General features: G+C 35.4%; 3 protein-coding genes across 3 annotated transcripts; 1 reads left to right on the plus strand and 2 right to left on the minus strand.

Moving 5' to 3' along the window:
- Positions 1-133: 133 nt before the first annotated feature.
- LOC128175532 (splicing factor 3B subunit 2-like) lies at positions 134-11878 on the plus strand. Its single transcript, XM_052841232.1, has 23 exons — positions 134-280; positions 2143-2189; positions 2357-2396; positions 2660-2688; positions 3043-3279; positions 3397-3642; positions 3795-3951; positions 4156-4446; positions 4644-4828; positions 4983-5112; positions 5304-5407; positions 5569-5681; positions 5824-5902; positions 6344-6460; positions 6987-7301; positions 7574-7723; positions 7886-7975; positions 8090-8197; positions 8341-8448; positions 8551-8687; positions 9051-9249; positions 9511-9696; positions 11610-11878. Exons 1-23 carry the CDS (start codon positions 187-189, stop codon positions 11673-11675), a joined length of 3228 nt encoding a protein of 1075 aa, XP_052697192.1. The 5' UTR covers positions 134-186; the 3' UTR covers positions 11676-11878.
- Positions 11879-12022: 144 nt separating this feature from the next.
- On the minus strand, positions 12023-18225 carry LOC128175533 (arrestin domain-containing protein 3-like). Its single transcript, XM_052841233.1, has 7 exons — positions 17953-18225; positions 16660-16806; positions 16242-16462; positions 15968-16150; positions 15693-15875; positions 12837-13011; positions 12023-12630 (listed from the first exon to the last, which is right to left on the minus strand). Exons 1-7 carry the CDS (start codon positions 18068-18070, stop codon positions 12506-12508), a joined length of 1152 nt encoding a protein of 383 aa, XP_052697193.1. The 5' UTR covers positions 18071-18225; the 3' UTR covers positions 12023-12505.
- Positions 18226-19341: 1116 nt separating this feature from the next.
- On the minus strand, positions 19342-23785 carry LOC128178650 (uncharacterized). Its single transcript, XM_052845914.1, has 5 exons — positions 20861-23785; positions 20687-20752; positions 20370-20603; positions 19779-19868; positions 19342-19565 (listed from the first exon to the last, which is right to left on the minus strand). The coding sequence occupies exons 1-5, from the start codon at positions 23631-23633 to the stop codon at positions 19423-19425; spliced, it is 3306 nt and encodes a 1101-aa protein (XP_052701874.1). The 5' UTR covers positions 23634-23785; the 3' UTR covers positions 19342-19422.
- Positions 23786-25292: the final 1507 nt, after the last annotated feature.

Here is a 25292-nt window from a genome sequence, read left to right on the forward strand (position 1 = left end):
CAAAAGTTACAGGCGAGAAAACTATACTATATACGTCCCTGGAAAAAGAAAGTTCTTACAGACTTTATACACTGATGATAATATTTTTATCCTGTTTGATAGCAAGCATGTCGGCTTTTCAAACAATATTGTTATATCTGTTTTGATAAAACATCGGACTCGATATGCAATAATCATTTTAACAACATGGAGTCGCTTCCCGAGAATATCGAAGAATATAAAAAATTTAAAGTTGTAGATCTCAAGCAGTTTTTGTCAAATGTTGGACTTCCAACTAATGGTAAGGTTTCCATTGCATCAAAATTTTTAAACGCTGTTCGATAAACCAATGTGCCTGCTTTATGTCCGCACCCGGGCACTGTAAGATAGCGTAGGGTAAACGTTTTTGCGTCCAAATCATTTTACGTGAAATATCCACTTACTGGTTTGGTCTTTTAAAAACTTAATATGTTTGCAATACGATCGTTAAGCATTGGCATCATTAACTACATGCAACTCTCTTCATTGTCAACTAACTCCCATCTAGCATTATTCCAAAATTCCACCCTCCCCCATGAAACTATGACACAAAGAAACTTGTACCCATATAGGAATCAGGGTGCTTTTGCTCCAATCCCATCTTCGCTCTGAGAGGTTTTGCCCCGAGTACATGTTTGCTCCGAGTGATTTGGCTATACAGCGATTGTTGGTATTCCAATTGTCGGGCACTCTTTTGGTCAATGAAGACCCCTATATCTACATAATTATACATGCTTTAAAATACACACAAAAAATATCAATTGCAATGGTTTTTGGGTTCTAAATCACCTCTTTTTCACTACTGGAGGTTAATATGTATTTCGAAAGGCTTCCCCTAATGTTTGTCTCTTTAGTAAAAAATTATATATATCTGTTTTAACAATAGACATAGCACTGGGCAGAAAATCACCGATACAAAGTAAAAGTTAGTCATCATCATATGCAGTTTATAGCTATTAATAAAATGGATGCTACATTCGACCAATTCAAATGTGCACCATGTAGGAAAGGAGGAATAAACATATTTAACTACATTAAAAAGATACCACTGGACTGGGAATCGAACACAGGACCTCTGCAATTCTAGTCAGGAGCTCTGCCACTGAGCTACCCTGGCTGATGTCCAAGGTCCATATAGCTATAATTGATGCAATCATTGTTTCTGACAGTCTGATTCATCAACAATTTTTTTATAAAAGTGAGATAACCCTTTGAATACATTCTATAATATTTTTAATTTTCTTTAAAGCTTTTATTTTAACTTAAATTGTTCAATTATTTAATTTACCCCATAAATACAGTTCATCACTTATTTGTATTAAAATACATGTACCATTTTTGTATGATTATCAAGTACATCTGTATTTCAGAAGCTGAAACTATAGTGCTCTTAGGCTTCCAACTAAGAAAATCTTAACAAAGTCACATGATAATTTTAGCATTAAAATGTGCCTGAAGAAGTATGTACCTGTAATTTAACAGACAATAAGCAAGTTCAGAAACTGTGATATAGTGTTAATATACTGTAGTTAGGATTTTAGGCAATTTTAGTGACTATAATTTAAGTATTTGTGCAAATTATCTATTTGTTACTTTAGTAATTGTGTGATTTTCCCCTTTATACGCAGCATAACCTTGGTGGTATAGATATACAAAGACAAAAGGAGATTCTGTATATCCGTTGTCCTATGTAATTAAGAAAATGGCATCATCATGGTCATTTTTGGTAAACGTGCATGACAGAAATCAACGATCTGAAACGTATGACTGTCAGTAACAAAGAACGACATGATCTAAAATGCAATTATATAATGTGTACTCCATTAATTTATGGGGCCCAAAGATTAAAGAAAATATAAAAATGTGTTAGAAAGAGTTTTAATCATATATATTTTGTTGCCTTGTTGGTTTTTTATAGACTACAATATCCAAAAATAAAAATTCAATGTTTAAATGTATTCCCTATAGCCAAATTAAATTATGTTAATGGCTGTTTTGCAAAAACTTAGAAAGATGTAAGATTTAATTAACTGGTAATGGGTACCTTGAATTGAATAAAAGTACCGGTAATACAATTATGGTATTCAGTGATTGTTTTTCTCATGCTGCCTATTCTATTTTCAGGCTTAAAAGCAGATTTAATTGAAAGATTATACAACTATAAAGTTGAGGTAATACTTATATATATTCAGAACTGAAGAACTTATTAATTTACTGTATTACAGTACAAGTATTTATGATAAATAATGATTATAAAGGTTGCATGTTTACAAAAATTGAACAATGATATTTGTCGTGTTTTTTTTTTTTATTTAACTTTGAATTGCTTTTTCTGCAGTCATCAGAAAATGTAGAGAAAGAAAAAAATGAGGAAGAAGGTAAAAAGATTTAATAACTTTCTTTTTTGTTTGTTTTTGTGGAAATATGTGGTATCAGACTGTTTGTTATCAATAAAGGAGCTGAACCCTTATTTTATACATGTGGGATAAGTTCAGTTGATGTTATAAAACTTTTCATAAGGTTCACCTTTTGGGTTTGTAGTTGACATCAGCACATGTTTTGTTACATTCCTGAAAAACGAAATTTCTTTCTTTTAATACAAAACATTTCTGTCAATTCATTTTATTTTCTTCTATTTCAGGTGACAATGTTGATGACAATGTTGAAATGGTGAGTTCCGTCTTCTTTTAGGAAATGATGATATTCATAATAATGAATTCCAAATTTTTGGTTTGAACATGTATGAGATTCTTAATACCGATAAACTAGGAAACAATTTTTGAATTCCATTCTGAAACAAGTCAGTGATAATCAGTATAACCCCTTTGATTCAGAAGTGGTTTAAAGTGTTTGGTAAAGTTTACTCAAAATATAACAGAATTATTCTTTAGAATCACTAATAGTTTTGTCATTAATTTTGTCTTTTGGGAGAGTCTCTTATGCACAGGTACTTTCAAACATCCATAGCGTCTAATCACAGTCATATTTGTTCATTAAAATGAAAAAAAAAATGTTTTAACACAGGAGGAACAGTCACCATCTCCACAACAGCCTGACCAACTTGAGCCAGCTGGTGAAGCATGGGTACCTCCCCCTCCTGATAGTAAACCACCCCCTCAAACAGCTCCCCCACCACCCACACAGGTGCTGCCCCCACAACCTCCACCCCAGCAGGTAGTTCCAGAACCACCCTCCCCTCCTGAGCAGTCAACCCTCGCACCACCTCAGTCTGCTCCTCCACAACCTCCAGAACCCAAAGATGTAAGTTGTTTACTTATTTCAAATTTTTTTTTTTTTGATTTTTGGTATATTCCAAATATTGTGTAGCCGGAGCTATAAAATGATGCTGAATATTTTTTGGGTTGGTTTTGGGCACAGAATTTGGATTCAGACCCTGATTTCCAGAGGAAACTAGCCATTCAGAGGCAGCTGATTAGTGAGGAGGAACAGAAGAAACAGAAGGAGGCAGCAGCCTTAGCCCAGCAAGCTATCCTCCTCAGCCAGAGGGGTGGCTCTGCTGCTGCCCCTCCCCAACCCCCAGCTCCAGCCCCACCCCCCAGTGGTGACTTGATGGAAAAGGTCAGACAGCAGCAGGTCATGATAGAGATGGAAAAGCAACAGAGTGTGAGTATCTCCCCTCTATCTTTACATCATGATTCATAACCTGTTTTATTACGCCTGAAGGTGTTAATTACTAACTGATTTATGTATGTACAAATTATTTGAAGTGACATAACTACAATAGGCAATTTTATTTAATTATGTTTGAAATGTAGATGAGGAAAATGCAAGAAGAGGCAATTAATAAGGCAGAACAGGATCGTCGTATGAATGAAGCAGAACTGATGCGTCAGCAGCAAATTGCTTTGATGAAGGCACAAAGGGAGGCCCAGGAGAAACGGATACAAGAACAGCAACAGCAGCCACCACCAGGTAAACACATGATTACAAAGATATCTGGTGGTTTGGAGAGAACTTTGATATGGGTGATTTTGAAAAAGTTTGGTAAAAAGGGTCATTTTTTTTCCACAATATTTGAAGTATTTGAAAGCATGTATATCATTTTTCTTTCAATCCTCAAATGGTTCAGATTCACACTATTAAGATTGATTTTATTCTTTTTACAAATCATTCTAGTTCCTCCCATGCATGTGGCTCCTCCACAGCCCCCCATGCAGCCAGGGGTGCCTCCTCCACCCCCAGGGTTAGCAATGATGCCTCAGCCAGGAGCTGTGCCCATGAACATCCCAGGACAAGGCACCATTCCCCAGCAGTCTGTCAGTCTGCCCCCACAAGTACCCATGCAGCCAGCCCCAGCAATGCCCACACAGAGTGGTATCCCGCCTCAAGTGGCAATGGCTACACCACTGATACCACCTGGCAGCATGGTGGCTCCAGGAATGATGATGCCAGGGGGTGGTCAGCCAGGTTGGTTTTCATCCATTAGAACATTGTTGTATTGATCAAAATTATTTAGTGTAGTTTTAAAGAAGATATGATTTTGGGAAATTGTAGCTATTTTATACAAGTTTAATATCACTATTTTGAAATAAAAATAAATCTAAGAAGTACTGTTTTGAGGTAAATGCTCTTCATGTTTAAAATGATTTATGGCTCTATTCAAGGTTTGATCCCACCAGGCTCTCAGACATTACCGGTACCTCCAGGCACCCAGATCCCAGTCACCCACCCTCCCATGCACCAGGCACCCCCTCCACCTGGTACACAGCCTGTATCTACACAACCTCCAGCCCAGGAGAGACCGGCCACTACTGCCCAGTCAGACGTGGAAAAACTGCCTCCACCTCAGGTTGAAAAAAGATATATGTGCTTGCAATCTTTAAATTTTTCTATATTCTGTAGTGTTCAAACTTCTTAAATTAATTGTATATTACGTTTCGTAATAGATTTTATACATGATACATTCAATTGCATAATTAATTGCAAAATATGTATCTTTTAAGTTGGAATCTGGATCATCAAAGGATATAAAATTACCCCAAGCCCTGGAGAAGGTGTTAGCATTCAAAGATGTCAGAGCCCAAGAAGTTGGTGTGACACATGAAGAGATAGAACAGATGAACACTCCAATGGGTACAGTTCATACAAAAATGTCTTAGATCCATGGTTTTTTCATCATGTATAGGAAATCAATTAATTCTAGATTAATTAAATTACAATACCTGTAATGCTTTTAAAAAGTATATGTAATCCAAAATTTGCAAGAGGTTTTATTTTGTGGCATAAGAAGATGATCAAAAGTTTCCTCTTGATTTGATGTACAGAGAGAAATGTTGATGAAGAGGATGGGAGCGAAGATGTTGGGTATGGTACATATGACATGGAAGAAGATGAGGAGGAATCCTCCAAAGCCAGCGCTGCAAAAGAGGTATCAATTTATGTGGGATAAATACCAATTATACATTTATATGCAGACATGATGCCAAATAACCAAAAATCTCAATTTATTGCTATGTGGATGACAGGTATAGCTCTCTCATAAAAGAAAGAACGAGTTCATGATATACATATGACTTTAATCTGTTACAGTCCAAGAATAAGAAACGGAAAAAGAAGAAGAAGAAGGCAAAGAAAAATCGACTTTTACAACAGCAGCAAAACAAGGAGCCAGACACTCCTACAGAAGACGACGTTCAAGTGGAGTAAGTACATGTGTTCTGAGCTGATCTGGGAAGAACATTTACACATATATGGAAACTTTCTATTAATAAGAATTAAATAAAAATCAACATTTTATTGTATGAATATTATTGTTATTGATAAAACATCACCTTAATACTTCAGGTATGTTCAGGAGCAACTTGAACTTGACCCAACTGATCCAAACTACTTTACCTTTACCAAGATTTTTGATGCTTTCAAGGTGAGAATTAATTTGAAATGATGGCAGCAGTATGTTCATGGGCATTGTATTTATTTATGTACATTCAGTATTTGGAATGCTCTGTGTGCATGATTCTACCTCTGTACAATTTTATGGGGTTTGACTCATTGGATTTGATCATTTATGGTGTTCTTTTTACTGATATCTGTACATTACTGTAAATTCCTAATTAAACGCGAGGAATTAATATCCGCGTAAAATCGCGAAAAGCCCGTCTCGCGAATTTTAAAATCTCGCTTTTAATTTTCAGACATATGTAAACTACACGAAACTATGATAAAATTTCGGCATTCGCGATTTTATGTTCTCGCGATTTGGTGGAAAACCGTTGAATCGCGGAATTAAGTACTCGCTTAAAATAAGGAATCTACAGTATGTGGTATAAGAGCCTTACAAAGGAATGTATGATTTACTTAACAGATCACAGAGGAAAAGAAAGAGGATAAAGCTGACAAAAAGGAAGAACTGAAGAAGGAAGATCTTCCAAAGAAAATGGAGGAAGATGACATGGATGATGATAGTGATGATGAGGACATGGTAAGTAAAGAGTTCAATCAAATTCTCTGGGCTCACAATTATGAGGTACAATGAAATGATATACCGGTAAATGGAAGGAAAAATAAAATGATTTTTTTATTATTTGTTTTGGCCTTGATACAGTCTCTTGTTTTAGGTGATATTAATAATAACAACATATTTGTCTGGTTACATTGATAATTCTATTACTGATATTGAAAAGTTCCGATATTAAATCAGACATTATTTCTTGTTTATTTGTGAGTTGTGACATTTTGATCTTATTTCATGAAATTAATTTTCAGTATGAATGTTACTCTTAAAAACTTAGCAAACCAGATATCATATGTTGAAACAAACAAAAAACACCAAAGCATTTTCCTGAATGAGTGGTTGAATTCTTATTGCAAGGGACAATCTTACGGGATACATAATGATATCTAGATTGCTGGGGAATTCAAAAGAATATAATTAGGAAATAAATTTTATAGGTGAACAGGATTAAAATGATGATGTTTATATAAATCCATATTACTTTTGCACAAAGGTCAAGAAGGATGAAGATGAACCCCATAAACTATCAAAGAAGAAGTTGAAGAAAATGACAAGGTTGAGCGTAGCTCAGCTCAAACAATTGGTCAGTAGACCTGATGTTGTGGAGATGCATGATGTCACTGCACAGGATCCACGTCTGTTAGTGCACCTAAAGGCTACCAGGAACACGGTCCCGGTGCCCAGGCATTGGTGCTTCAAGAGGAAGTACCTGCAAGGAAAGAGGGGTATTGAGAAACCTCCATTTGAGTTGCCTGACTACATCAAAGCTACGGGAATCATGGAGATGAGAGAAGCTCTTGCTGAAAAGGTAGAGTCAGACTGAGATTAATTTATTAAAGATTTCCAAATACTGCAAGATGTGATTTCTAATTGAGAAAGTATTTATAACTTCGCAAAAATTAATGCTTCTTATGTACATGTACAATGTTATATCATTTTATGTATCCATTATATATCCATTTTTCCTTTAGTTTGTTTAAATGTTTAAGGGGAACATTGGAACCACCACCATTTGGCAATTTGTGTGAAAGTGTGTTTCACGCATAATTGTATAACTGATATGTAAATTTCATTAAATAGGAAGATCAAAAGAATTTGAAAGCTAAGATGAGGGAGAAGGTTCGACCAAAGATGGGTAAAATTGACATAGATTACCAGAAACTCCATGATGCTTTCTTCAGGTGGCAGACCAAACCCAAAATGACAATTCATGGGGATCTTTATTATGAGGTTTGTATGCATTTCTCTGATGATGCAGATGTTTTATAGATACCAAGATGTTGATAATGGTTATGATGTTATGCTTTAGTTTGTTTGTGACAGACACATATTGGTCTTTAAGTAATATGTATGTTGATTATTTGAGATTTTTAAATCTTTGTTATTAAATAGGGAAAAGAATTTGAAACCAGACTGAAAGAAAAGAAGCCTGGAAATCTCTCAGATGAACTAAAAACAGCTCTTGGAATGCCACTGGGACATGTAAGTTTATACTTTGATGTATCTGTTAAGTCACCTGCTAAATAGAAGAGAGGTGGACTATATTTTGATACACTGTACTTTATTAAACATTCTTTGATTCATAATTTGTTACAGAATTCAGAGAAATTCCCCCCTCCCTGGCTTATTGCCATGCAGAGATATGGACCTCCCCCATCATATCCCAATCTCAAGATTCCAGGCCTGAGTGCCCCAATACCTGAGGTTAGTACATCAATATATTATGCTAAGGTTTCAGTTTTAAGATGTATTACATTTATTGATCTCCAGTTTCCTTCCTCCCTATAATCGGCACTGAGTGTGAGTTATATATATACCGGTACTGATTTTATGTGTGTTTATTGTAGGGTTGTTCATTTGGTTACCATGCTGGTGGTTGGGGCAAACCTCCAGTCGATGAAAATGGTAAACCACTTTATGGTGACGTGTTTGGTACACAAAGTTCAGAGTTCCAGGTTAGTTTCAAATCTGTTTGTCAAAAGCATTTTATCTTATTTCAAAGGTTTTACATAGGATATTAATCAGTGATAAATAATTTGGAACTGATTTAACTGTAGACCCCACTGCCAGAGGAAGATGTAGATAAATCTTTATGGGGAGAAATGGAAGAAGAATCTTCATCAGAAGAAGAATCAGAAGAAGAGGAGGAGGATGAAGAAGATGCTTCAGGCCTTGTCACTCCTGGACCAGAAGGGTACGCGTAATAATTAAAGAGTTCACTTTTAGATTTCATCTGCCGCATAATTGAAAACTTCCTTTCAGATTTTATCTGCCATTAAAGTTGATTTTTATGATAATGTTAAACAATCGTATAAACTATTACATGCTATTTCTCTTTAGATACATATTTTTTGTTTTAGAAAGAAAACTAAAAATTCATAAATAATGTACATTTTACACGTAGAAAAACAGTAAAATGTGATCAGGAAATGATTTATGACGTGTTACAACATATTACTTTTGTTTAGAATGTGTGCTGTGAAAATTACATTTGCTGCAATGTGGTATCTGTCATAAAGAAAGCTCAATTGATTTTAAATCTGCTTTCTTTCTTTAGATTGGTGACACCCAGTGGAATCACCTCTGTGCCTATGGGAATGGAGACTCCAGATATGATAGAGCTGAGAAAGAAGAGGATTGAGGATGCCATGGACCAGGGAGGGGAAACTCCAGCTCTCTACACGATCTTACCCGAGAAAAAAGCTGCTGTGGGTGGTGCCATGATGGGTTCGGCCCATGTGTATGACACAACAGCGGTAAGTATCTGTCTGGATGGACTCATCAATCATACCAATGATTTATTTAGACACTTGCAAGTAATAACTGTTCAACAGTATTGAAGATCAATTTGATTCAATGTTTAAAATGTTCTTTAAAAAAAAAAACTCAATCAGAGAATCGGAAAGAATTATGGAAATCTATGTGATAATTCGAACATTGCTATTACGGTACATTTCTTTGATATGGAATACATGTACTTTGTGTTAATGAATCAGGTTTGTTTATCTTTGATGTAGGTAACAGCAAGTAAAAAAGACAAGCCTGGCACAGAGGGCATTGAGGTGGCCTTGAACCCTGAGGAGTTGGACCTGGACTCAGCAGCCATGCAGGCCAAATACGACCAGACGATGAGAGAGAAGCAGAACCAGCTGGAGAAGGAGGACCTGAGTGATATGGTGGCTGAACACGCTGCTAAACAAAAGGTCAGTGCTCCTGTGTCTCTGTGTCAGGCAGTGATATGTAGAACAAGCATGCTGGCAAACAAAGGGCTAGTGTCTCTTTATGTGTTTCATGTTGTAAAATATCTACATGTAGCATTACGATTTAATTACAAAATGTACCATAAAAACACACTCAGTTGTTGTCATGGTTTGGTGAAAATGCTTTAAAGCTTGGTCATTTTTAAGGCGTCGAGCAGCCTTCTAGCGATCGTCTGGATTGGCAATCGTCCAAAAATTCATGCACTGCACCGTCTTTTTAATGCGCATAAAAAATAAGTTCCTTGAAGTATTAAACGTATTACAAGATTTGTATTCCTTTTATTCAACTAAATTGTGTACAAAAAAACCCAACTTTGCCTCCTTGGTTATTGACAACTCATTGCATTAGTATAAATTTGCTTAATCAAGAAATGGCGGATGAATACAATAAGGTGCAATGTAAACATTCACTAAAATAGTATTTAAGTTTATCGCTTACATTTTTATTGGAGACTGTGCCCGATAGAAATAAAATTTGATATGTAAATGTATTTGTTATCGGGCATGGTCTCCAAAATAATTGTAAGCGATAAACTTATCTAGAGATTTTGTTGCAATTAATAAACACGATAATGCAGTTGGTTTCGTCGAGCATTTTAGATAGCACGTGTTGTGGATTTGTTTGTAAACAACCATAGCATAGGTAATCTTGTTTCAAACGGGAATTGAAATAAATAAAAGTATGTTTTAATATTATAATTAGGGACACACTGTTAATGTATTCAAATTACGAGCCTGTGAAATGTGCAAAGACTTCTTAAAGCAGAAAGAAAATAATAATTTTTTTTGAACTTTGAAATTTCTTCGATTTTTGTAACCATGATGAGTTATTGTATTATAAACTCATCACTACCTATTTTATAACAAAATATACTGATTATTGTTTTTGAAACAGCACCAAAAGTGATTTATTTCCTTTTTTATTCTTATATTATTTGATAAACGACTAGATATATATATTAGTACAGAAATTCAAATTATTGATATCATTCTATATAAAAGAAAATGTCAGCTCGACGCCTTTGTGGCCGTTCCGGCCTTTGATTATGATATACTTCTCAAAAGAAAAAAAACGCATAAATAGGCACTGTCCACAGACCTCCTAACAGTTTAAATGGTTGTAGAGGTCTCACCTGTGTGGACGTACATCTTGCGTGTTACTCGGTCGCAATGAAATTATTGAGTTTTACGTACTTTACTCAAGGAAGGAAAATACTGACATCAAATAAACTAGTAAATGAATTATTGAAAACAGAATTTGCACATAGGATAAGCATTAAATGCAGAAAAATCCAAAAACAATGAAAGAAACACTACATGTCGGCCACAAGTTTCAGGTGTGCAATGGGGTGTTATGAAATTGATAAACAGAGTGTGTCGATTTCAGTCCTGTCAGTTTCAGCCGATGTAGATTTCGACCAATAGATAAACAGGCATGTTGATTTCAGTCTGGCTGTTTCTATAGAGCTATGAATTTACTAAAGCGTCTGTAAGAAATAGAGGGAATCATACTCGAAAGATGTTAATATATACATGTACCAGGTACCTGTGTGAAGGTGCTTGTTTACGAGCGGTGTTTAGCTTTAATCTCATCATTCGAAACCTGTGATCAGTCTTGCATTCACTTACTGACTGTGGGCCAACTCACTTAAATTTAAAAATTAGTTTGATGGTTGTTGAATTCATTATTTACAATCCTGACCACCACTATAACAGAACAAAGCTTGATTTATTCAGAAGAAAGGGGGACAAGAATGTGGTTTTCTAATGATAAGTTAGCTTTGCATGTTTTAACAAACTACATGTGAATTATTACTTGTACATATTTTTCAAGTTAGTTTTTATTCTACTTTCAGAAAAGGAAAAAGCAGCAACAAGACAGTGGGAAAGCTGCCAAAAAATACAAGGAATTTAAATTCTAATAGAATATATATGACTCATTTTCATTGTTAGCCAGTCAGTGAAATTCAGAGGATTTGTCATACAACATTGTCATTGACTTTTAGTCATATTTCTCAGAACTCATCTAGTAAAAAAAAAAAAAAATTCACATTTTACTTTATTCTACATGTGTCTCTGTATGTATGTAATACAAAAATGCCTGGATAAAAACCTATAAAAATTGGTTCATTGGTGATTTTTATTTTGAAATGTGGAAAAAAACATGCTTAAATCACGTTATCTATTCAACTGATAAGTTGGGTATTAATAGTGCTGTATGTGGTCCTCTACATAGAAATTTAGCGACAGTTATTGTACTCAATTCTCCTAAACAATTGAGTATATATTTTGTTATTTATAAAAAGTTGGTGATGATTTTATATTTTGTGATCACACCAATATACAGGCAATTGTGCCTCCCGTGAATGTCACATTAATTTCACTTCACACAAATTTCAACTGAAATTCAGGTGATTTCACACATGAAAATCACATTAAACTCTGTTTGCATGAATTTCACCAGAGGTTCAATTGGTTGTGTATATGAAATATAACAACAAGTTTCTGGTATGTGTGAAACACAGCATTTAAAAAGTCTGTATATGTACAACAAGTGATTTCCTTGTATGATATGAAAATACCATTTTCAATTTCATTGTCTACTGTAGAAATAAAATTGAGCTTTTCAAACAAAAATGTATAAATGTCAGCAAGATCAACATTTTGATTGTCAATTTTTAAAGAATATATTCAACAATTAATACAACAATAGAGTTTAGCACTTTATGATAGTAAGAACATCCATTGCACTTCAGTCTGTCCAGATATAGTAGGGGTACACAGGCGAGAAGTAATGGTCCCCTCTCATGTCTTCTGGGTCGTCCTCCTCTTTTATACACGCCCCACCCAACCGAGATTCCATGTAGGTCAAAGACACTGAAAATGATATTCTTATCTTTAAAACATCAAAGAAATATCCATTTTTTAAGCTAAATTTAGCAAAGACACCGTGAACTGACACAATCTATTTTTCTCAAAATCAGAAAAAAAAAATCTTTTATTGTCTTCATGTACAAAGATATACGCACAATTTAGCTCATTAAATTGATTGATTAATTAGCTGATTAAATAGTTTATCTTGCCTGCATAGTGCTCAGAACTAGCTTGTGATGACGTGGACCGGTGACCTCTTGACCTTGAATCATGACGTGGTGATTGGGGCACAGGTCGGATGGTCGATCTTAAGGGTACGGTTCCCACTATAATTTCTAGAGGTACATACATTTCAAAAGATGGTCCAATAGCATCCACTCGTAACTAAAACAAAACAAAAATCAACCAACAATTAAAACATCAGCAACATAAACATAAAACAACTAATGATCAAAAAAAAAAAATTAGGGGGGGGGGGTGACAATCTTTCAGATTTTGGAAACTTTTTTAAATGATTGTGCGAGGATTTTCATTTTCAATGCAAATGTAAGTAGAAGAAAAATTCTTTGATTGGAAAATATGGGATATAAAACGTCATTTTCACACCGAATATTGTCAACTGTATTGAAGAACAATTGTTTTAAAAACACATTTACGTGTTTTTATGTACATGTACCGTTTCCGCTGGCAAAATTCGATATTCTTCTCCTGTAGTTGTAATAGATAAGAAAAGCAGAAATTCCACATTCACCTTAGCTCTCGAAGATCATACGTGTACAATTATCAAAACTTTTTATAACATCGCAAGATACAATATGATAAAGTGTTCAAGGATTCTGGTTCTCTAAATGTTTAATGAGGATTGCAAAATGACGTTGACCTGACCGCGATCGGGGACTGTACCCTAGTATACAAGTCAAAATTTATAACTGAAATAGATAAATGCAATAATTGTCTTTGGTATAAAGGAGATTTTATCTTTTCGATACTTCCTTTCAGTATTTTCCCGACACTTCTACAGAAGATGAATTGCTGTTCATAATGGGATGTAAACTGATCAATATAACGTTATTTCGCGCACTTTCGACCGCTCTATATAAATAAATAATCCGCACTTTGAACAGTTTTACCAACCATAAACCCAAAAAGAAGAAAAAAAATTCACAAAAATATCATTTCCATTTGAAAACAAATTGTTTTCTATATTATGGTGTAAAACACAATTTACTTTCCCGTGTTGTACAACTTTCAGCGTGATTATGAATGCTATAAGACACACTACCGGTCTGGCTCCCTCTGATGCTGGATCAATTGTGAAATCATCTGTTGCATAACGTTTCAGCTCAACTGTTATATATGTACGCTTTTTCATGATTAATAGACATGTATTTTTTTTTTTTGAAACGTTAATAACATATAAAGCAGTGTGTCAAAATTCAGGGAAAATGCATTAATTGATATGTGTAAATAAGCATAGAACCATTTTAACAAGAGCTTGGACTTTGGGTAGTTGTGTCCAACGGCAATGTGACGTAGGCCTATCTATTTCATTGTTGGCCACTCAGCCATGGCTGTTTGAAATTAACAAGATTTTGCCTGGCTCTTGAGCTAAGACTACGCAACCTATGCATATTTCACTCGAAACCAGCATCATTTTTAACTTGTTTTGATGCAAGACAGAATAAGTGACATTCCATCGAAAGTCCAAGGTCTTGTTAAAAGGTTTATTCCCACTTAGCCAACATTCTGAAATTCTCAATTCCCACTTGGCCAACATTTTGATTTTCACACCTGAGTGATCAGGACGCTATAGTCTGTTTTCACATGTAAATGTATTTGTTATCAATTACCTGAGAATAGTTTGATGGAAAAAAAATAAATGATTGCATTTTAAAAAGATAAACTACAATGCATAAATTTATTTCGAGAATAATCGGCAATATATGTATTTTTAATATTTATCGAAACATAAGTCTTCTTTAAATGTTTATTCAAAAAGCATTAATTTTGCCTCTAATCAGAATAAATAAAAAAAATAACCATAGAATATTTGTAAAAACAAAAATGAAAATCATCAATTTTCTGCAAGATAATTGCATATCTTTTTTTAAACTTTTATATGTATAAATTTATAGCAGTACATGCATTATCAAAACATTAAAATAAATGATTATAAAATGTTTTAATTGGAGGTATAATTACATAAATGAGATTGATCAGCAGTTTTTAAGAATATAGACTAGATAGATAAGCATAATTATGGTCATTAGTTTACAAAATCAAAAGCCTGAAAATTATGAGATCTTCATTGTTTAATGGACTGTTAATGTAGTTGAAAGATATTAAGAAAATCAAATCAAATCAAAATGGCCAATCTTAAGGTGCAATCAACTTTTTAGAGAACGGCAGAGGAGGATTCTATCTTCTTCATGCTGGATTTAAGAAATTAATCATCATCATACAGTTGATCTTATTAAATGTGAAAAGTGAAAATGTTGCGAATATTGTGAAGTATACAACATTAAAACATGTAAAGCAATTTACTCAAGCGTTATTATGTTTTGTTATTTTCATATTGTGTTTATTGGAAATATTTGTAATATAACTATAGAAACTATATAAAATTGAAGGAAATAACATATATAGCTTATAGTCAACTAATATAAATTCTAAGTCATGAATAAATCTATAACTATAGAAACTACATAAAATTGAAGGAAATAACAAATGCCCCAAATATTTTTTTTTTTTTTTACATATTTCAAGGCTTATTTAAAGTCAACTAATATAAATTTTGAGTCATAAATAAATTTAAATTTAAAATTACATTTTCCTCTTATTTATTTAAATCAAATAAAGTACTGTGTCAAAGCTTAATTCATATCTGTTCTCCCGTATTCGAAAACAGACTATAGCTTACCTGTAATTAAATTCTTTTGTTCTCTACCTGCACCCCATTCCCACTTAGCCAACACAGATCTACCTGTATTTTACCTGTATTTTTTCAAAATGTTGGCTAAGTGGGAAGACACCTGTTAAAATGTTCTATATGACATAGCATATACCTCAAGCTTATACTGGATGTCAATGATATTGCACCCAAACAGGAAGCTCGGGGGTAGAGCTGGCAGTGGGATGCCCTGTCCCGTCCACGTGCTGGTAGCACCCCGGGGCAGGGAGCCGTGAGATATCTTGTCTATCTGTGTACTTACAGTCCGGGATTCATCACGACTGTGAAAACTGGTTGTCTGCAAGAAATGGCGGTTACAATTCAAAATCTGAATTTTTTGTTTCAGATTCAGCTAAAAAAAAATCACACAAACAATTTGTCAAGAATTACCATTTTCAGTGTAATGGACGCACTTGCTATTTTTCGCCTCGATAGATTTTCGATTTCTACCGCCACGGGAATTATGTCCCCTGGAACGTAGCCCCTCCTCGGGAGGGACAGCAGAGCGCTGATTGGACCGGATGTACAGCACAGACAACAGATGTTTTTGCTGAGCGTCATTCCTGCTGGTGCCTGCAGGCGAAATCATGTTATTCTATAAAAAAGCCATTTCATGAGTTCACTCAAATATTTAGCCATTTTGCTTTGAAAAAAACCAACTTACGTCTATTTGCGGGATTGTGTTCAAATCCAGTGAACCAATTACAGAGAAGGCCGTTTTGGTTACATGAGTGAACCTTTTTGGTTTTTCTATCGTCGCTTTGACAGTGTACCTCACGTGACCGTATTCGCCCTCGAAAGAAGAAGGGATGTTTTCTGGAAGCTGGAACTGAAAGGGGTAGCAGTATGTCCCTCGTAGCAATGTAATCTTAGGGGCATCGTTCTCTGTAATGATAAACTCACATCAAGAAATCACAGAAGTACCCCTTCAAGTTTAGGTCAATTTCAAAGATCACATCTCGTGTATAAAAGATCAACCACTGATATTAAGCCATATCACCTTCAGCTAGTTAATTAAATTAAATTTTTTTCCTTGTAATTTTGTATCAAATTCTGAAATTATAGAAATGCCACTACGCTACCATTGTTTCCAAGAACCGTTGTAGTAAAGTCGAAATATTCCTCATGAGCCGAGTGGTGTCGAGCCGGGGTCCTTAGAGGGGCTGGCCCACGCATGCGTTGATCCGTCCAGTGAACGAATGCCTCACCTTTGACATGCAGTCGGATGCCTACATTTCATAGAAAGTTAGAAACATTCGTATTGCCGATAGAAATCTTACACCAATTTCCTAACTACCTATATAAATCTATAGGTTCTCTCGCATAGGAGAATAAACAAGATTTGCTGCAGATAAAATTTTATTCAAAACTCACCAACAAAACGGAACGCATGTGTGCAACTGAAATCCCTATCGCTAAAACATTCAATTTAGAATAATGTTCATTAGAATCATAGCAGACATTTTCTGAGTTTTGGGGTGATGTAGATATCTGCATTTGACATTTCGACATATGTTTTATTGCCTTACAAATCTTCAAGGTCTACTATTATGTCAGGAGAGTATGGCTGTGTAAGTGGATTATAATTCAATTTTGTTTCATAAAATTACCGACAAGTAAAGATTACGATCACTTGGGAAATTTCCCACACCGCTCATGTGTTCCCCATCTCCGTCCTCTGTAAATTAGAAACCGTCGAGGAAAAAAAATCAAATTAATTTACCATTCAGCTACGATTTATTAAATTGTAACCAAATCTACATGTTCACTGTATAACTCAGGCTATAGTATGGCCATAGGGCAGACGTAAATTTATATAATGCAATGTTATAAATTATTTATAAATCCCATCATGTTAACCAACAAACTCCCAAGGGACGCTCATAATAACAGTAAGAAAAGCTGATCACTCTGTAGAGATCCCCAGAGACTCATTATTTAACTGGTCGGTCAATTAGAGACCTCATCTTTCAGGCTGCTTCTTGGATAAAGGAGCTCACGCTTTCGCCAAGATGGCAGCTAGAGTACAAAGTATACCGTTTGAAACGATATTGAATGAAATTGTGAAAGGCGTGAAAACACATTTGCAAAAATAAACGGCATCATTAAGAGAGGCAAGATGAAGAAAACAGAAAGAATTGATGACTCTATCGTTTACTCCAGATGGCAATGAATCATTTGCAATTGGTTCCCAATGAATGATAAAGCTACACATTTTTTATACACTTTTCTTTACATTACATGTTTTTGAAACGGAAGCAATTTAGTATTTTTTTTCTTCCAAAAGAGGTAGACATTGATACCAATACGCAATAAAGCAAATTTAAAGTTACAACCCAATTAATTAATAAAAATTTCGTATCAATGCTACTCACATTGCAGATTGATCGGTTTGTCAACGTCAACATTAAGGTAACCCTTGACATCTTGTCCAGCGTAGTAAAGTGGTACCGGATTTCCGAAATTTATATAAAAACGGGCGAGTTTAGGCATACTTCATTGAAATGCTGCTTGTATTCCATCAATGTAAACACGAGCTGTGTGATGTTTCGCTCACTCCTGCTGCTGTTGTAAATTTGTCGGAGATAACAAACGATCTCTGAGAAAATTACAACCGTCTGCCAGATGAAGCACGCGCATGGCCAAGTGATGGCAGACGACAGAACCGGCGGTAGCTTCAGCAGCCATATGTAACTTTCTTGAACTACCGCCCTACTTCTTCATTATTATACACCTACGAATGTAATAACTAGTATACCTGTTACGAAATTGCGCTCCAGAGACCACAATATTAGTGATTTTTTGAAAAGTCTCAGGAACAAAATTTGAAATAGTATCCTAACAGTTTAAGATATTGCTCTCGCTTCTTTCTACAATAAAAGCTAAGTTCACTTGCAGTATAAAATAAAATTATACTAGTGAGTAAACTTCATCGCAGTAACAAGTGTCTATGTCTCGTAAGTATTTTATGTGAATGTTAATAATCGATTTCGCTAAAATGTTTGAACATCATTTTAAATTGAAGTACAACGCAATACAGGCGAACACCCATACCGCAAAAACTTGATAGTGAAACGACCGTAGATGTTTTAAAAAATTTACTTGTAATTCATTGCATTTTGATATCCATTTGCTTGCGAACGAAAGCTTTTATGAAGATTTATGGCCTTTGCGTAGCTAATTTAATTTTTAAATGCAATAGTAAGCAAAAAAGACCGTTGGCAGTTTATACAGATTTACAACATTGCAATCTAAAATAAACAGTTTTATCAAAAATTCAATTATACACGTTAAGTTTTTTTTTAAGGTTTTCTTTGAGTACTTCAAAAACATACCCTAAATTGTGTGAATCACTTCACTAATTAATTAAGATCGATGTAAGTTTTGTTAAAGTTAACGTATACGATAGATTAAAAATTGAAACTCCAAATCAAAGTAAGGAAAATTGCCAAAACCAATGACAGCACCAGGGGAAAAAATCAATCAAGACGAATCCAAGAAAATGGTTAATTATACATTTAGTCTCGATAAATAAAGGAGATTTCCAAGAATTGTCGGATGCGAGAGGTTCCGTAGTAAAGTATTCCTTAAGGATAAAACATTTATTAGAAGGTTTGGAAGAATAATGACTACTCTATGGAGTCTTAAAAGGGGATTGACATGAATTCAAGAATCGGTAGATTAATTTAGACGATTTTTTCTGACCATTCCATCGAAAAATGTGTGTTTATTTTGGTTTAGAAAAAGTAGAAGAAGTCGTAAGAATAAATATTTATCTTTATTTAATTGGCTGAAAAACCTAACACAAAACATAGTGCAAATTCGAAAGACCCCATTGACGTCATTCAAACGTCTGCAACGAGTGTTTGCGTGGCTCTTTTGTCTCGGTTGAGTGACTTCATGTTTTTCCATATGGAGGAGATCGTTTCTTGGTGATGTTGATCATGTGAATGATTTGACAACGTACTTGCAATACTGATCGTGTCGTCTGTAAAAGAAGCCAGGATCCTTGTTATGATTACATGTAACGTGCATCAGTATCGCTCACATCGTACAAAGGATTAAAATACAAGACAATCGTTTTGATATTTAAAAGCACTTTTTAAAGCACTAATTGTCGTTTTAAAATGAACATTCTATTTTTAAAAATGTTCTTGTAATGTACATGTTTATCTTAAAAATTCTTAGTTGATTTTGTTACCTTTGGTACTGACACAACACGACCCAGGATATGACTTGGAGAGGAAATGGACGCCCTCTGGTCCCTCCTGTTTGATTTCAGCTGATGGCACTACAGAAACAAATGCACACCTGTACAAGTCTTTTGTATGTTATCGTCTGATTGGTGGTTAGCACATTCGCCAATATAGTACATATGATATATGTGACATAATACTAAATATAGTATTTTTGTATTCATTTCGGTCAACGTTTAAAATATATACATGTATATATCAATAATCGTGCGATATAGAAAATAAGTCAATTTTAACCATTTTGTCTGAAACTACAATTGTACTAAAATTGATATAATCTGAATAAGCTGGTCAGCAGCAATAAATTGAGTAGTGAATTGCAGCTTTGAGAATAGTATCACATAGTTGCTAATGGCGAAATATGGCAAAAATGCTTAGAAAAAATATACCCGTATAGAACACTTTGAGTACATTTCGGTGAGATTTATCTCATTTAAGAGAGGAGCAATCGTATATTCGTATCCCGTACCCCTTGAATTACACCAAGTAACGCAGTTCAAAATACAGCATCTGGGAGTGTCATCGTCTTGGCTTACCTCTCGCATTCTTCTGTCTACCAGACGATGACCTGGTAGGTGGCCTGTCGTCTACAGAATCCAGCGACTCCTCGTGACAGCCTGTCATCGAGCCCGACGATTTGAACTTTGTACTGGCTGATCGTCTGCTTGGGGACAGTGGGGGAGTCGTCTGCAAAGACTTAGAACTTTGTCGGGAGAAATTGCTTTCAAATGTACTCCATTGTCCTCGTAATGATCTGGATCCATTCAACCCTGCAAAATGCATAGGTTTATATAAGATATAATGGAAATGAACTTTCCTTTCAATAAATTAAAAAAAAAACTGTTTAAGTTACCATTTCTCGATTGGGTTCGGTTAACAGGTGTTGGAGGGGCAGATTCTGTCTGTATTGTATCGTCAACTGAAAGATAAACCGTATGTCAATGTATTTTGATGAATATAAGGGAAAACATTTGAAATTCCCCAACGGCTTTGTTCTAAAGTTATTAAAGAAAACATGTATAATTACCACTGATTGGCTTTTGGTTGGGAATGTTTAAGCAAACACATGTTTTATTTGGTGTTTGGAACCAACATTTACTGTCATTGTTGGCGTCATCGTTGCCTTCCAGAAGTGACGCAATGGAATCGTCTAGCTTTGCACGGCGTGAGACCTCGAGGTCGATGATTGGCCATTCCTGTTTATATTCTCTGATGACATGTTCAACCTTTTGTTTGAAAATATCGTCCTTTTTGTCAATATTTTCATGTTTTTTACCAAAAAAGTAATTTTTGGTAAAAATAATAGGCAGTAACCCTAGTATTGCAAATATTATAAGATGACCCCACCAGGGAAGACTAGGATATGTAATTTTCACTAATAAAATGGAAACGATAATGTAGACTGTCCACAGAAAGGACTTCATTGCTGCTTCATAGAAATGGTTAGAGAGGGACCCGGGACAAGCGTGGTGGTTCATGTAGCAAGCCTGAAAAAAGAAACTCTTAGGGACGCAAGGTTCGCCATTGTCATCTACGAACTGAACAAGATGGCGAGCTTTCCACTTCGGCATTCCATTTTTAGAGGTGAATACATGACAGGCGGCACACTTGCCACAACCTCTGCCCGGGATCACTTGGTAGCATCGGTTAGTGTCCGGAGTCGTGTCATCCAGCAAGTTTCTATTTATCAATGGTCGTGTGTGTCTCTCCAGTAGAAAATTCTGCAGTTCGGTGTTAAAGTGCTGAAAAGTTTGTTCGACTTGTTTAAAATACATGCTCACATACACGCAAACAAAAAATACAATCAGCAAATACTGTGCTAGGTGACGAATGTTGATTATCAGGACGATTACAATGAAGGTTAAGGTGTCAACAAAGATAAATAGCAGATCAATAACGATCGGTAGTCCACAGATTATGAAGACCAACCAACCAAGGCAAAAACAACACCACGTCAAACGACCACACGAGGACCGCGGGAAATTGGTCTCTTCTGCAGCAGCCCCATGGGAATCAAATGATGGCAGGTTCAATAGGTCTCTGATGCTTTTTTCACAATTGTTTTTGGACTTTTCCTGCACGAGATCTTCCATGTCGCTTCGCTTGTCTTCATCATTCGTTTCCTTCATACACCTTACTATTTCTCTCGAAAATCGCCAAAGCAATTGTAGCAAAAGATTAACGAAAGATAGCTTACAGAAAAGAAGGAAAAAGAAAATGATGACTACGGACGCTAGCTTTACGATAATCCACACGAATACATTGACAGCGTTCACGTCGGTAAGAACGTTGCTGGTGAAGGATTGCAGGAGAAATGACGTTGCCCAACTGGTTCCGATGGTCGAGAAATGTTTCACATAGGCTAAACTTCGAACAAAAATCCACACAGTTCTCTTCCAGAAAGTATCATCGGTAGTTATTTTCATGATTATAAGCATCAACAACGGTAAAAACCACAGTACCAAACACGTCTGGTATATGTTGTAAAAGCCGTATAGAAACGATACAGAAACAAGTTTTTGAGAGTAAAATGGCAAAGTCGGCGTGAAGTTGTAAAACTTTGCGGCTTCCAATTTATTCCGAATGAAACGTTCTTCGTTATTCCAGCATATTGTTATGACAATTATAGGTATCCAAAAGACGAAAATAGTTGCAAAGACTTGCACCATGTTTCGTACAAGAGACTCCCACGAGATGTTCTTTGAGATTTTGCGTTTGCAACAGCCGTGCAGAGATACATATTCACTATCTTCAGAAGCTTCTAAATTTTCAAGCACCTTTTGTTTGCGTCCATGTACGTAGCATTTACACTGAAATAGCCGACGGTAGAGAAAGGATAGAAATCCTACGGGTGCCTTGTTTTTACACACCAGACGACTCGGGTCCACTTTGAACCAGACGGCTCTTAGTTTGTAGTTTTCAGTTTTGCTCATTTCCATGGTTTCTAACACGGTGGAGAGTCTGTCCAGATTTTCTCCAAATTTAAGTCTATACTGAAACCCACAAAATTTATACTTTGTTCCCAACTCAACAGTTCTTAATTTGGAAACGCTTGGCGGAGGCGAAAAACGTTTTGTTATTTCCATTTCTAATGGAGCTTTCATTGAAAATACAAATTCCTTAAAACAATGGCGTTTTCTGTACAAACTTTCGGGAACAAAACGTACCATAGAGACAACGAACAAAAGTTTTATCACGAAAACAACAATGAAAAAAATGACTACTGATCGTTCACTCTTAATTTCCTCACAATTTACACTCCCATGCTCGTTTAATTTGCAGCAACTTAATATTTGAATGGTCTTTCCTGTTATATTTGTTAATTCTTCAGAACATAGAGAATATGATCTCGAAACATGTGCATATACGTCCTCCAATAAAATTTGTCTCACCCTTGTGCGAAAATCACTTTCTCGAAAGTCTCCAAGGCAGTTATTCGGATTTTCCGAAATCGAAACAACATTTGTGTGGAAGTAGGCGGACAACGCCCATCTGGCCATAGGATTCCAAGGGTAAACAGAGAAGAAAATGTTGTGTGTGTTGTCATCCCGGACTATCATCCAGTCAGTTGTGCTGTTGGTTAGTTCATTACGATGCACCATAACCTTTATCCCCTCAACATCACCACCCTCCAACAACTGAAGCGAGTTCGATGTAAATCCTTGTAACATCTTCGATGTACAAGGGGTATCTGGTGCAATATCACCGACACTCGCATTTGCTTTAGAATCCGAAATAACAATTTCAGACCACGAAATCAACACACTCAGCATCAGAAAACTCGAAATTGTACATGCCATTTTCTCCTCTTATCTTCTCTGTTAATATTGCTCAATGTAAAATCCCACACACTACGCAAATTTGTGGAAATGCACCCTGCATTTCACCTGCAAAAATCTAATTTAACATGTCTTAAGTCTTAATCAAGTATATAGCAGTGTCGTTGACAGAAGGTAAATTAATACCCAGATAATCTTTCACGAATTACACAAGAAGTGCAATCAAGCGAGGCATTAATTGACTGTTCTTGTAGTTTAAAAGTAAACCTTTTATCTTAGACTGAACGGCAAATAATCATATCAAAGCACACACAAACAATACACAATGCCTCAATAATAGCTACATGGTTGATAATAAAGGGGGGTTTAAATCTACATGAAATATTTACAATGGTAAAGTCTTGTACACAAGTGCTTTGTACTGCATTGGTCCTGGATTGGATGAACATTTCACATTTTCACTTTGCACGGCTTTTGGGGATTTTTTTTGAATTTTTGTTTTTATTCATCCTAGATTCATGGTGTTTTATCATATACATTATGTGTTGTTTGTAACAAAATTATAATTCAGACTGATAAATTATAATAATCAAACACAAAAAAAAAATCAGTTCTTTGGCAATGATAGGTCTGTAGCAGTCATGATGGCAGTGTGAAGGGTGAGGGAGGGGGGTGAACCGTTGGACTTCTAATTTTTCGCAACATCTACAACTTTACCGTACAAACGTAAACTGATTTACAGTTTATCATAAAAATAATTCTTTAAACTTTTTTTCAATTGATAAATCTTAATCTAAGGAGGATAAAAGTATTGAATTTGATTAAAGATGTAAGAAACAGATTTATAACTACCCACTCCATTGTTGGAACCCACGGTTATTCTATCCTTAACACTGCTTTCAACAAATGGGTTGAAGCAGTGTATGAAACCCGTGGATTCCGACGATAGGATGAGAGCAGTTAGAATCATTTTAACCAGACCTTGGACTTTCGATAGGATGTAACTATCTTTTCCTTGCGTCAAAACAAGTTAAATATGACGCTGGTTTCAAGTGAAATATGCACCAATTTTGTACTCTTAGCTCAAAAGCCAGACAAATCATGTTAGAACCATTTTAACAAGACCTTGGACTTTCGGTTGGACGTAGCTATCTATTTCTTGCGTAAAAACAAGTTAAAAGTGACGCGGTTTCAAGCGAAATATGCACCGATTGCGTAGTTTTAGCCCAAAGCCAGACAAATCTTGTTGATTTCAAAGAGCAATGGCTGAGTGGCCAGCAATGAAATAGACAGGCCTACGTCACATTGCTGTTTGGAAAAAACTACCCAAAGTCCAAGCTCTTGTTAAAATGGTTCTAATTTTAAAGAGCCATTGCTGAATGCCCAGCAATGAAATAGACAGGCCTACGTCACAATGCTGTTTGACACAACTACCCAAAGTCCAAGCTCCTGTTAAAATGGTTCTATTTATTTCATTACTTTTTAAATCTCATGTTTAAAGAAAATAGATGTGTTCATAAATTGAGTCACCTATTTTTTGCCAGTGCCTTTCAAACTCAGGGAAACTGAAGATTTTTTAACAAATACATATGTAATATTTTTTCAACACATATTCTGAATATTTATTAATATTTTCTAGTGAACTGTCATGTTACGCAGTGACGAATTTCGAGGGGCGCC

The sequence above is a fragment of the Crassostrea angulata genome, chromosome 3 (genome assembly GCF_025612915.1).
Source record: "Crassostrea angulata isolate pt1a10 chromosome 3, ASM2561291v2, whole genome shotgun sequence".
Classification (NCBI taxonomy): Eukaryota; Metazoa; Mollusca; class Bivalvia; order Ostreida; family Ostreidae; genus Magallana; species Magallana angulata.

Coding starts and splice junctions, on each gene's coding strand:
- LOC128175533 (XM_052841233.1), bottom strand. CDS start 18,070: ATGCCTAAACTCGCCCGTTTTTATATAAATTTCGGAAATCCGGTACCA. Junction 16,807..17,952: donor CAAACCGATCAATCTGCAAT/GTGAGTAGCATT, acceptor TATGAAATGTAG/GCATCCGACTGCATGTCAAA. Junction 15,876..15,967: donor CGTCCATTACACTGAAAATG/GTAATTCTTGAC, acceptor CATTTCTTGCAG/ACAACCAGTTTTCACAGTCG.
- LOC128178650 (XM_052845914.1), bottom strand. CDS start 23,633: ATGGCATGTACAATTTCGAGTTTTCTGATGCTGAGTGTGTTGATTTCG. Junction 20,604..20,686: donor CCGAACCCAATCGAGAAATG/GTAACTTAAACA, acceptor TGCATTTTGCAG/GGTTGAATGGATCCAGATCA. Junction 19,869..20,369: donor TAGACAGAAGAATGCGAGAG/GTAAGCCAAGAC, acceptor TTGTTTCTGTAG/TGCCATCAGCTGAAATCAAA.
- LOC128175532 (XM_052841232.1), top strand. CDS start 187: ATGGAGTCGCTTCCCGAGAATATCGAAGAATATAAAAAATTTAAAGTT. Junction 3,952..4,155: donor GCAACAGCAGCCACCACCAG/GTAAACACATGA, acceptor AAATCATTCTAG/TTCCTCCCATGCATGTGGCT. Junction 6,461..6,986: donor ATAGTGATGATGAGGACATG/GTAAGTAAAGAG, acceptor TTTTGCACAAAG/GTCAAGAAGGATGAAGATGA.